The 14,086-nt window shown below is 42.5% G+C and overlaps 1 protein-coding gene across 2 annotated transcripts in view; it reads right to left on the minus strand.

Annotated features, from left to right (window-relative positions):
* TNRC18 (trinucleotide repeat containing 18) overlaps positions 1-14,086 on the minus strand; it is a 135,113-nt gene that overhangs the window by 33,724 nt on the left and 87,303 nt on the right. For both annotated transcript variants that reach the window (XM_084818305.1, XM_084818304.1), the window contains exons 15-17: positions 11,521-11,887; positions 9,310-9,588; positions 1,119-1,346 (exon numbers count right to left, since the gene is read on the minus strand). In XM_084818305.1, coding sequence (XP_084674431.1) covers positions 1,119-1,346; positions 9,310-9,588; positions 11,521-11,887 — 874 coding nt within the window. The remainder of the gene's footprint in view (positions 1-1,118; positions 1,347-9,309; positions 9,589-11,520; positions 11,888-14,086) is intronic.

The raw sequence follows: 14,086 nt of genomic DNA on the forward strand, positions 1-14,086 counted from the left end.
CTGCTGACATGTATGGTATAAAACCCATTTTACCCCATGGCTCTGGGTTCAGAGAAGCTATCTGATCCAACCATTGGGTACGCCTGTGTGCTGTAAGTACTCAATAAAGGCTCCTTGTAAGCAAACCTGGATCTGGCTTATCATTATCTCGGTACCTCCAAACCTTAGCAGCCCACGGCCGGGGCATACAGGAGGGTTTTCCAGATGGTGGGTGTCACTACAGAGAAGGCCCACTGTCGAGATTCTTCATGGCAATATTCCTTTCATTTTGGAATGACCTGCAAGGCCTCCTCTGATGGTCATAGATGTTGGGGATATATAACATGGGGCTTAAGACTCCCCAGCTAGCTCATATGGTAATGGGGGAGTTCAGCACCCTGGATAGTTCCTTTGGAGTTCTGGCTGGTTCTGACTGAAACCCAGAATGGATTCACAGCCCCACCGAAATTGGAGCCACCAGCTCCACTGGAATGTAGGGATGCTGGAGAAATTCAAGACGGGCTAAAATAAGCTCGGATTTCTAAGAATCTGACCTGTGGAATCCTCTGTGGAGCAACCCTCTCAGGCCACGCGGAGTCTGTGGACTTCCGGATGATTTTTTTACTTTCCCAAAATTTACACATATAAATTCGTAGGAAAATACGTACATTTCTGCTGAGGAAATGTTGAATGGAATGGGGGACAAGACTCTAATGTACCAAGGTAAATTATGTAAATACGTAAATACCCACATAATTATTTGCGTATTTTTCCGCATGACAAAAAAAATATTTGCATCTGCTTGTGGGCGGACAACAGAACAAAAGGCACCTGATAATCCGTGAAACACAGACGGAGCGGATTTTACACAGTCCGTACATCCCTACTGGAATGTGGGGAACCCTGGTGGGTTGGATTGCCACCCCAGGTGGGCCAGATTTGGCCCCTGGGGCCTCAAATTTTGCACCTCTGACCTAGCCCCATATTGTCTTCTTTTGACTGGCAGCAGCTCTCTGAAAATTTTCAGATTTAGTGAAAATCCCTTTTCCTGAAATTCCTTTTTATCCAGAGATGTAGAGGCTGAATCGCGGGACTGTCTGCATGCAAAGCATTCGCTCTACCATCGAGCTGCCACTCACCCATCAAGCTCTGCCTCTCTTCCTTCTTCTTCGCTTTCTGCTTGGCCTCCAGCTGGACAATGGAAAGGGAAGGTGGGATGATGGGGCTGGGCATCGCACTGGCTGCAAACCTCGCAAGCAGGCCCAAGCCGCTTTCCTCCAAAGCAGGAGCTGAAAGCCTCTCATTGCCACCCATTCCATAGCTTTCTGCTTCCTCTTCTTCCTCCTCCTCCTCTTCTGAGCTAGAGTCTGCCACGGAAAAGACAGGAAACCCATTACAAGTCTGAATTGTGCTTCAATCAGGGTATCTTTCCATTCCAGCAGATCACAGTAACATGTCATGCAACCTCTCAGCCAACACAATATCCAGTGTTGTTGGGCCAGGATGGGTGGGTTTGGCCTTCTCAAAAGTTCAGAGCCCTTGCCAGAAGAGGTTCTCAACCAAGAGGGAAGATTTGCAAGGAATCATGGGAAAAGAGAAAGATGGTGACTCTGGACAGCTCTTATCATGAATTCATGGTGGGCAAAGGAACGGGGGTTACATACCACTGTACTTTACAAAACAATTTCAGTATGCAGGTAAGGCACTCCTGAAAAAAACATACACGAGTACCTATTGCTGTTTCTCTCCACCCTGAAAGAGATCTACACATTCCTCAAATTCTTACCCACCCTCCACCCCAAACACAATGAGCTAGGACCTACAAATCACTAATGCTGCAAGAGTTGTTATGCACAAGGCTGAGTGTATTCTGCAATTCCACACTAATGCAGGAAAGCTGTAGAATTTTGGTACTGGCCCTAGAATGCAACACCCGGAGAATCTCAGCTTTCATTTTAAAAGAAAACAACCCAAGTTCCTAGCCCTTATGGCTGCAAAGGTAGGCTTGACGTTCTTTGGGCAATGCCCAAGAAGCAGGATTCAGTAAGGGTTCGGGTAAGCAAGGCTTCTGTGCCCACCTGCCTGCCCACCACTGCTGATTATCAAGAGCAGGTATTTTTTGTTTTACAAAAACAAAGAAAACAGATGCAAAATGGCCCAATTTATTTATACTCAGTATTCAGAAATTATTCAAGACTCAGTATTCAGCTATTCTTGATGGAGAAGATCAAGTACCATACAGAGCACAGAAATTTTACTCTCTTTTTTTAGGCACAGAGTACATCCAGCCCCGATTATAACTTAGGAGCCTGCATAATTTGCCTGATGCAGTTTTGCAGCAGCTTTGACAAAGGGTGGGCAAACTGAATGAATGAATGAATGAATGAATGAATAAATAAATGCAGGAGGTCCCCAACTACAGTCCCTGGAATATCCATTTGAAAGGATCAAGGTAGCAGGTGATCAGAAAGACCTAAGACCCTGAACAGCCACTGGGCTATTGTCTACTTGAGTAGCTGCACAAACGATCAGAGGCACAAGCAGCTTCCTACGTTCTAAACCGTATTAATAAAAGGATTTAAAACCACTCTCTCTAGTGCTACTGGAGATGACTGCTTTAGCAGCACAAGAGAGAATGTATTATGCCAGCACTGGACCCCTGAGTAGATATTAGCTGTTCTGAGTTGGGGGGACTTTGGTCATTGCATCAGAAGTTGCTCACAGGCCAGGAATCAATTGCATCTGACAGGTATCAAGCAGCTCCAATATTTCAGAACATGCCAAAGTAAATCAGCTTTGCACACTGCAATGAAACTGACCATTTGCATTCTCCGGTGCCGTCCTGCCCCTGATATGGCATGAAACCTCTGAGGGACTTATGCAACTAATGTTTCAAAAATATTATTTCAGTCAGGGTACAATGATATGACTTTAGTTAGGGAGTGCATCAGGCCAAGGTTTGACATGGGCTTTTTCCTGAGTTTCCCCATCTTCCTCATTTCCCCATGACCTCTGGAGCGGAGCTACACAGTCACCAAATATTTTTTTAGATCAAAGAGTGGGGTATTAAAACCAATAAATAAATAATCAATCAGTCACTGATGCAACTCTTCCTGGGCTGTACCACTTCAGGCAGCAGGCGGGATAATCAAACATTTGAAAGTTTCCCACTGTACATATTGAAAGATAGCATGTCAAGAAGGCAGCTTCTAGTTGTGCCTTCTTCCTGACCTGCTAGCCTTCTAACATACCAGAAGGTTTCAAGTGGCAAAGTCCTGCAGCACCCCATGATTTTCCTGCTTATGTAGTTTGGGTGTAATATGATAAAAATGTAGTTTCTTGTATTTTATGATACTGTCATTGTTTCGTTTTTAGAGGAGTTAGGGATGACGACTTCCTGAAAGCCACACACATCCTCTTTTGACATGCAATCCATGCCACCCATCCCAAGATGTTTGAGATCTGGCTGCAGTTGCCTATTGGTGTAGGAAAAGTACTTTGCACATGCCCAGAGGCACTATTTCCTTCTCTTTAAAAATTACTTTGCATGTTCCAAGCACAAGCCCTGGCTCAAATTAAGGCAAACTGTTAAATAAGGCCATTGTAATGCATGCATTAAAAACAAAATCACGCCCCCTCCCCCCTTCAGAATGGTAGGCAATTAAACAGAGTTAGTTGATAGTAATATTGAAGCTTACAAGAAACTTTACCTACTTGGTCGACAAAATAGTCAGGTTTGGTGCATGTTCAGTGGTTTGTGGATCTTTGCTAGTGCGTATTGAACTTTTAGAATTTGGAGTTATTTTAGTAAGGCTAAAATATGAAAATTTGCAGGACCTCATTAAAAAGTACTTTCGGCTTGTAGGAAAATTCATGTTTTTCAAATATTTTCAAATATTGGATGACTGGGGCAAATATCATGGAAGAAGCCTGCACATTCATTTTTATTTATATCCCAACCTTTCCATCCTAAAATAGAACAATCAAACCAGCCAACAAGCATGGTAAAATCAGTAATAATAAAAACATATATAAACATATAACAATTATAAACACTTTCTAAAACATAGTTTTTACACAACATAAAATGAAAGATCTTTCTGTGTCAAATGAATCAGGTTCTCTCTTATCCCTGAACCACGAGAACTAGTAAACCTATTAGTTTAAAGAAATAAAATTTATGGAAATGTATCAAGATTCTAACAAGAATCTTGGCATGCGACCAGGTCTTATAGGCTGCATATAATCATGTGCGGTACATGTAACCCCTGTTGATATTTGAGGACAAACTTTCATATGGTATTGTCAATTCAGTACCAAAACTTTCAGTGTTTTCCCCCCTAAAATACCAAAAATAAAGGAAACAATAGTGTGGTTAAACAACAGACAGACATTGGTTAAGTTACCACATAAATGCAACAAGATGGCTGGAAAAGCATGGGTAAGGGATGAGGGGAAAAAAGGGGTAGCAATGCACATTTAAGATTAATTTTGTATTGTTAAATAAATATATATAGTGTTTATATATATATATATATTATAGCAAACACAGCATAGTTTTATCATGTTGCCAAGCAGACCTACAGCATACAAAGCTGGCTAAGTGCAGGCAGACTTTAGACTGCTATTGGGTCCTTCACATCTGGCTTAGATTGTCCAAATTCTAGTCATGTTTGTTTTTTGTTTTATAATTTTGTTGGCAAAGAACACAGAAACCTCTGTTATTGTTTCATTTGCTGCTGACTCCAGAAACAAGATAAGTTCTTGGGAGCTGCATTCCAGGGGTGGGTGGGAACGAAGGCAAAAGAGGTGGGGCTAAGGCAAAGGAGGTACAGCCAAATGATTAAAAAACGCTAGCTTATTCTATCTGAAAGCTCTCACTGCCGGTATTAAGCCTTAGGAAAAATATTTCAACCTTTCAGGATAGGCAAACACACACACACAAAAGCCAGGAAATCACCAACCGATGTTTGGGGGAAAGGGAGTGGGGCCGGGGAAAGAAGTCCTGGCCATCTGAGGAACCCCAGAGGGCCCATTTTGGCCCCCGTCCTGGAGGTTCTCCACCCTTGTACTAGATGTTACTGATCTCAGCAGCGGCCCTGGGTTTCTTATCTTGCGTAGTTCCGCCCTGAGAGCGCATCGCAAGATATATTCAGGCCGAAGCTGCAATACTGGGGAAAAGCACAAGCTCTGTTGAAGCTGACAGTTGTGCTCCTTATGAAGGCGACAGGCCTGGAATTCATGCCGTAAAAGTACAATCTACTGGAAAATGACTTGTAAATAGGCTGAAATGTTTAATCAGTTTTAAAGCTTTTCATTGGCTAAAATGGTGCCTTAGATGAACTGGGCAACCTTCTTTTAAAAATGAAAAGGAATTAATTATTTTAAGAACCTGCTGTCCTATTTAATCACAGTGTTTATAATGGAAGGGTTGATAAAAATCGCAGATGACAAGTGGCGTCTTCAGAAGAGGCATTCTGCATTCTCTCATATGCAGGAGGGAATGCTTCTTGTAAGAGGCTGCCTGCTACAACATATGTATGCAGCATCTAAAAACAAAGAAAACATGGCTCTTGCATCAGAAATATTGCAACCTTTGCCAGGAGCCTCCAATCAAAATTTGTACAGGCTCGCTGTGACGGAAATTTCCCCACATAAACTGAGACAGCCTTATTGCTTCCTATATTCTAGGGTTGAACCATGGTTCAAACAAAGAAGTTGCAAGCGCTGCTGTAACTATGCAAGTCATGTGAGAATAGCACAGGGTTCGTTTTGATAGAGGCTCTAAAGAGAAGTTCCTGATAGACTTGAGTTCCTCAAGAAAGTAAATTTCCATTTTGCAGCCATTAACCTTATTATTAAGTAAGGTTTGTATCGCAATTGGAGGCCATCCTTTTTAGGCCAGTGTCCTACTTCTCATTCAAAGGGGAATGACGCTGCGCTTAAACATTTGTGCTGGCCAAGGATCCACAAAAATTCTTCTACGCAATGAGGTCACCGAGGAAGGTATTGCACTTTCCGCAGTGGGTCCTCTTTGTTCCTGAAATATCTCCATGACCATTTTGCCTGGGGTGTAAAAGTTTGCCCTAGATCATTCTACACACACACACAACCAGAATTGTGAAAGTCTTTCTAGAGTCCTCAGCAAAATAAAGCCCGTTATTAAGCCCTATTCAGTTGTTACAAAATTGCAAGTGTATGTGACGAGGAGGGATATGGGGAAGTACATCAGCTGGTTCCAACTCTCTACCCCAGACCAAGTTGAACCAAAAGGTCCGAAGAGAGGCTGAAATCATGTCCATCTGAACATGGTTGCAGTCCTCTGTGCAACTGATAGCACAGGGTTTCTGATTGTGTGGAGGCCTGTAATTGCATTCAGTAGGACGCTGGTACATTCCCTCTTCAGAATTTCCTGGTCAACATGGGGAGCTCACGGTTAGAGGGCTGAGGCCAGCACCCACCTCCCCGTGTCCCCTCTGTGCTTACAATTTTGTAACACTTCAACAGGGCATTAATAAAGCCTCTTTATGGCAAAACAAATCCAAAAGGCCATATAATACTCCTTCTTAATTTTTATTGGAAAAAAAGAAAGAAAAAACCCTCAGAATATTGCCGCCAAGACATAATTTCATTGCTGTTATTAAATGAAGGGTAAACTTAAGACTGCAAAACTGCTGAGATTTAAAGAGGATATAAAGAAAAGGGTGTGTGTTTTTGCCTACCTACATAATAAGGTTCGGGTTCATGCTTAGGGACCTTTCGCGGAGCAGTGTCTGCCCTACTCCAAGCCAAATCGCTTTGCTTCTTTAGTGGAGTGCGAGAGCAAATGCAAGGGACCGATATAGACACTCAAAGCATCATGGGTAGGGGTCAGGGATGGAGGGGTTGGCCAAGCAGCTGCAAGGAGAAAGCAAGCACGCTAGAAAAGCTGAGGTTATTAATGGTTTTAGTAAAATCAGGGAAAGCCATTAGAAATGCTATTACACAAATATCCCTTCAAAATGAAACTCATCAGAGAAAATCTATCTATATTTCTATATCATAGATATGCATTTGCAAAAATATTAAATATTCCTCCCTTCTTCCCACCAATTCCTCCCCCTCCCCCCAACATATACCTTTTTGAAGCTCTTTTTTCATCGCTGAACAACACATTATATATATATATATATATATATATATTCATTCTCTGCTTCTCTCGTTCCCCAAACCCCTAACTTGAGAGAGAGTGGTGGAGTCAAATGAAAGCAGGATTTGGGGGAGGCTTTAAAAATTATTAAATTCCCTAACAGTCAAGAGCAAAAATTGGATTAAAAAAAAAAAAGAGATATCTCCAACATTAAAAAAAAAAAATCAAATATACAACTCAGGGACTAAGGAAACATGTTATATCTGATAGAGTGGCTGGGTGACCAGCCAGATGGGCGATTAATACATTTAATAATAATAAAATAAAAATATCTGGAGTAGAGTACAGGATGGGCAGCACACGCCACTGCATGTTGACTTGGAAGTCAATCCCTTTTTATTCTGTGGAGCTTACTCCCAGGTAAATGTGCTCAGGATTGCAGCCTTAATGGAAGTTACTTAAAGCAAACCTTAGACCTCTTTGCTGGAAAATCTGCCTTGGGCTCTTGCTTTTTTCTAATTTTATATTTAAACTTTTTGTGTTTTTCAACATTGACGTTTATTGCTGTGAGGCTACTTCACAACCATTAAAAAGCCCTCATTCTATAGTTTTCTGTACTGTGTTTTGATTTACCACAACTTGGATCGGGAAGGAAAAAAGAAGGCAGCACAAGGAGGTGAAAACGGAGATCAAGCCTTCTTTCACCACAAGGAGGACTCAAACTCAACTCATCAGATAAAGATTCTTTCGCGGATAGTGACTGGATACTACATCTCCCTTCCCTCTTGCTTAACATATAGGCAAGACAAGCTGGGCCTTGGTGAGATCTGAGTTTCCAAGTCTGAGGGCTCATTCAAATTACCTTTCCTTATTACAATTATTTAATAAGTGTGCTCTAAAACAGGGGAGAGCGGAACCTTGTGTTCCACTGGCACAGTCCCAAGAATTCATTCTTTCACCTCTCTCTCTTTCCCTGCTCCATTTGCCAAGGGAGAAGGGGAGCGAAAAAGAAGCAGACTTCTTTTTTTTTTTTTAAGGTATTGCATTCAGATCTCTCCCTCTACACTGTATATTTAGTTAGTAACTTCTTTACTCTTGTACATTTGTTGCAAGATTTGAAATATTCATAACCTACCTGATTAAAAAAAAAACACAGAGAGAGAATTAATTAAGGGTGAAAAAGCCTTAAAAGTATTAGACCCCAATTGGAACTGACGAAGAAAAATGGGCTTCATTTTAGAGAGTTAGGCCATTTTTAGAAGCAGAAATGACCAGGCTTAATAAATTTTTCATTTCTATTGCAAAGTGCATCTTTTTTCTTCTTTTTTAAAAAACACCCATACATTCACAGGGGGGTGAGGTAAAACCCAACGCACTGTGGAGTAATCTATGCACAAAGTAACAAGCTGTGCTCAATTTAAAAGGAAGGAGAGGACTACGTGTAGATTTGCTTTTCCTCCTGGAAAATAAAGCACCTTAGAGAATTGCAAACCAGGGATATTTGAATAATAGAGAGCACATCACAATTTTGTTAATTCCTTTTTTTTTTTTTTTTTTGCGCTAATTCTTTGGGAGTGATGAGGGATAGCAGGATGGAGTGAAGCAGCAAGCTAATCACCTAGTGAGAGACACAGCAAGAGAGACAAGGTAGACTGGTTTAGTTAAAAACAAAGTGGATACTTTTAATAAAAAGCTTGGTACCAAATTGCAGTACAAACATCAAAGGGGCACTCCCACACAACAAGTATTCTAATTTACAGACTTCCTCCTGAGCCTCTAGACATGCCAAAATGAAATTTGGAAAATAAAAAAGAAGCCACATATAACAACAGTGATGGCAACAAGAGATGAAAGAAGGTTTTGTTTAAAAAAGAGTTTAGAAAGGGTGTGCAGGGTGGGAACGGAGACTAAAAGGAGGAATAGTGAAGACTAAACCTCCAGTTGATATAAAAGCTCTTAGAAGAACCAGTCGATAATAAAATAATAGCTAGTGTCACAAACAGATTTTTTTGTATAAAAAGAATACTGATAACGCAGGTCATCCAAGATGGCGGATCACAGCACCATCCAAGATGGCAGATCACAGCAGCATCCAAGATGGCTGACCACAGCACCATCCCGCCCGCCATTCCCACACTCATTCATTCATTCAAACATGGAAGCTTTTTGTTTTGTTTTGTTTTGTGTTATAATCTAGTAACCTTGATCGAACGAGTCCTCCGAAGAATCACTGAACGAAGATCCAGCTTCAGCCTCTCTGGGCAGCAAACAGAACGGCGGCTTCCTGCTTGCAGACAGTTTAGATTTGAGAGTTCTAGAGGCAGAGATGCCCTTCTTGGCTGCCTTGAGGCCTCCAGTGATCCTGCTGCTCTTTTGGGCCACTACACTGTAGAGGCTGGGTGGTCTCATTCTGGAGCTGGTTGGGGAATGGGAAGACCACTCATCCTTCAGGGATTCATCATCTTCCTCAGAGTCTGTATCTGCAGTCAATGTAGTTATTATTATTAAAAAAAAAATGGTAACAGCAGAATTTGCTGGCCTACGTCTTTGCACTTCTACCAGACTCAATGAGAAATGGCAGCCCTTACAAAATTATCTCGCTCTCAAGATGTCGTCGTCATCATCATCAAAATGACTTACACACACAAATACAGAAACCCATACTTAATATATATCAGGAAAAAACTCAAACCATAATCAGCACAATAATACAAATCAAAATAAACGTCATAGAAACATAGCCGTATGTTTATGAACCTACGCATACACTACTGAGACCATGGCCTGGTTTGCACAAAATGCTAACCTGTGGCATGGGTTGTTGAATTCTGGGTTGTCACGATGTGTGAACATGGCCACACTAACAAACTATAATTTGTTAACCATAAGCAACCCCAAAAGAGGTTTGTTGTTGGGCTGTGAACTCTAGATTGTTTAAACCATGGGTTGTTATTACATGCAAACCCAGAACTGCGGACTGTTCATGAGTTGTTTTGCCAGGCTACAAAGGTGTGTTGCCCCGGCCATAGGCTTCAAACTTTTAATTTAGAGGTGCCAAGATAGTGATAAATCAGATCCAGGTTTACTTACAAGGAGTATGTTATTGAGTAACTTACAGCACACAGGCGTACCCAATGGTTGGGTCAGACAGCTTCTCTGAACCCAGAGCCATGGGGTACAATGGGTTTTATACCATACATATTAGCAATGAGGCAGTATGACAGCAGCAAGTGGCCCCTAGCGTTCATTCCCAGTATAGACTAACAGCACTTGGTTCTCAGCACAGCCACCTGTAGCTTTAAGGTAAACAAACTTCACTTCCCTGGCACATCTTGATTAGATATACTACTCATTAGTATGGAATGTGCTAGGCTGTGCTATCGGCCCTGTGACTCATCTTCACATGCTCAGAGGCTTACTAGCAAGGGAATTGCACTAATAATGAACTTAAGCAAGGCATTATGGATCTCTAGGCCCCTCTAACACTACAGGTGACTTGGTTACGCTCCTGGGGCCAATACAAGAGGTGTCACGCAAAATCAGTAAAAAACAAACAAACCACTAGTCATTCTACATGCTAGTACTACAGTGCTGGGGATACAGGGAGGAAACGGGCAAAGGAGGGAAACAGACAATTCAGGGATTAAGAAAATAAACCATGGTTTGTTCGATCATCTGCCAGAAAACCTCTGGGTAGGGCAACCATGGGTTAACCATGGGTTAAATAAACCATGTGTTAGTGTCATGTACAAACCAGGCCCGTGTCGTTCTCTCAAGTTTCTCTCTTGATAGACAACTAGGCCACTCCAGTAATGTATGAATTAGGCCTGGGAAGTGTGAAGAGCATTTGTAGAAAACTACTGCACCTTCTCCTCTACTCAGAGTCACTCCTCTACCTACAGCCAACAAATCTCAGCAGAGGAAGAATGCTGTGAGAAAACTCCTGCTGGATCAGACCGAAGATCCATCTATAGTCCAGTATGCTGGCTCTCACTCTGGCCAATCAGGATGCCTCTAAAAAACCCACAAACGGGGCTTGAAGATGACAGTCATCTTCCACTGTTGTTCCCAATCAACTAGTATTCGGAGGCACATGGTCGCTTAGCCTGGAGGTTTCACACAGTTGTCATGACTAATCGCCATCGACAGACCTCTCCTCCATGGCAATCACATTCCCTGCTGAACAGAAATCCTTGCTTTGCTTTGAGTGAACTCATTTCTACGAACTCCCAGGTATAATCATTCCTGGATCTACAAAACAAGACGCTGCTTCTGCGCCCGCCCGCTCCTCCTTTGTGAACCGAAACTCAATTACTGCCACTATAAGGTTTAAGAGATTAAAGCCTTACTTCTAGCAAACCCAATTGAAAACACAAAAGTAGAAGGCACCCACTCCCCACAAAGTCACTTACTATAGGAATAGCTGCTAACTTCAGATATTGCTGGTGAACTGGAAACCTTCAGGTGACCCTTGACTCTTAGCCCCTCCTCCATCTTCTTCATTTTGGCAGCCATTTTGTTTTTACCTTCTTTGGAAGCTTTCAGCGAGAAGCTCAGGGTTTTGGCCAAGGTCTTCTTCCCGTCCTTGCCGAGCAAGGCCTCATGGTGCGACAAGTATTTGTTGCCATAACATCCGCCATTTTTCTGCCTCCCCACAGAACTGTCTGCAAACTTAAAAGGGGATTTCAACTTGTTGTGCCTGGTGAGAGACAGGGCCTTGTCAAGCTTGCTCACCAACTGCTCCTGTTCAGAGGCCAGCTTCTTCTTCTTAATTTTTAACTGCAGAAGGGCGAAATGGGATGAGCACAGGTAAATATACTGCTAATATCTCCGGCAACCCCTTTTATGTCTGACTACACTTACTTAGTTTGAAGGTTTTCAAGAAATCCTTTCTCATTAAAGAAACCCTAAATCATGGGTGCTGAACCTCTTTCAGCCAGAGGGCCAAATTCAATTTCAGAAAAGCTCTTCGGGGCTGCATTCCAGTGATGCACAGGGGTGCACCCCTGGAAAAAAGGTGAGGCGAAAAATAGCAGTATATTTTAGCTTAAAGCTAAATGTGAGTCAGTGTGGTGTAGTGGCAAGAGTGTTGGACTAGGAGCTGGGAGATCCGGGTTCTAGTCCCCGCTCGGCCATGGAAGCTCACCGGGTGACTTCGGGCCAGTCACAGACTCTCAGCCCAACCCACCTCACAGGGTTGTTGTTGTGAGGATAAAATGGAGAGGAGGAGGATAATGTAAGCCGCCTTGGGTTCCTTGCGAGAGGAAAAAAGGCAGGGTATAAATACAATAAATAAACAATAAATAAAGCTTTTACTGCCAGTAACTAAGCCTCAGGAGAGTCATTAGAACAATTTAGAATTGCGGGGCGGGGGCGGGGACTGCACAAAAGCCAGGAAACCACAAAATGATCGGTGTTCAAGGGAAAGGGGTGGGTGGAAACCATGGAGGGCCAGATTGGGACCCAAGGCCTGAGGTTCTACACCCTTGCCCTAAATGTCTTGTCACAGAAGCCAGGAGTGTTGCAAAGGATTCCAAGGTATGTTCCAGAGCAATCTTCCCAACCTGGTGCCCTCCTGACGTATTGGACTATAAGGGCTGTGCTGGCTGGGGACTATGGGGGTTGTGATCCAACACACATGGAGGGTACCAGATTGAGGAAGGCTGTTCACACTCAGTTCATATATAGCACTTGCCAGTCCCGTTGGACCCTGCCAAGCACCCCTATGACCTGAGAATACCGGCACACTGTGAAGGAACAGTACTAATGGTTAGCAAGATATATTTCAAGGAAACTTGTCCACCATTTCTAATCTCCTTACTGAGAAACTCCTGACAACCGTCCAAGGCAGGATTCCCTGATACGGTTCAAAAACCACTGACTTATGATGTATGAAGCTAGAAGCCTACACTGCGAGGCAAAAATTCAAAACCCTACGTGGTGAAGAGGGTATTTCTTTATGACCATTTTGGCTGGAGTTACCTCACAATGAGCAACTCTGTCATAGCTCTGCCCATTCTGGATTACCTTACTCTGAAGGGTGGGAGGGGTATATGTGAAAGTTCTTTAGCATAAGCAATTCTTAACTATCGTTAAATAAATTAATTAATACAGCCACCATCATTTCTGTATTTATACATGCCTATACTTGATTTGTTATGTTATCTTACATTTACATGTAAAATTTACATGTGATGGGATAGCTCTGTTCTTACGTTTCCTTTGGGATGTGACATGGAGGGGGAAGGGGGGAAGCAAGGGAACATGAGATAAAAAACAGGAGATCTTTCAGGAAACAGAAAAAAATCCTCTATGGTGGAGTTGAACTGCCACCGCTATCTCACTTAAATATAAAACTCAACGTGAATATGGGCAGTTCTTCCTTAGGTGAAACATGTCAGGAATTTTGAGAAAAAGCAAAATACTTTCAATTACACTAGCAAAAGTACTCAAGGTGGGTGGGTGTGTTCCACACATCTTTCCTTCTGAAAACTCCACAGAGTAAAATTAGTAACTTTTGTGAGAGGCAACAACAGGCCACTAATCAAATATCACCCATTCTTGCCTCAGAATTCACAGCTCCACAAGGCCTAGATACCACTGTCACAAGAGCACGGCTTTGGGAACTTTCCGTTCACAGGGCCTCTTCTCGCACAGAGGCCATTTCACATAGTCTGCTCTGTATGGCTGCTGTAGCAGATTTACATCTGTTTCCACCAACTCCATCATCCCAGCAAATTTGGCTAGTAAGTTTATAGAGAGGCAACTGAAGGCCAGCATGGTGAAGTAGATCAAGTGCTGTATTTGGATACATGCAACCCATATTTAAACCCCTCCTCATCCATGAGTTCAGACTAACAGCCACATTTTGGAATCAGGATTTCTGACTGGAATTAAACTGGAGTAGAATTAACTGGGTGTCATTAAAAACTGCTCCATTCAGCGCATTCCTATGTCATTTAATACATAAATGACACA

Source organism: Heloderma suspectum, chromosome 12 (assembly GCF_057233095.1).
Source record: "Heloderma suspectum isolate Gila_16-S chromosome 12, 16-S_ref, whole genome shotgun sequence".
Classification (NCBI taxonomy): Eukaryota; Metazoa; Chordata; class Lepidosauria; order Squamata; family Helodermatidae; genus Heloderma; species Heloderma suspectum.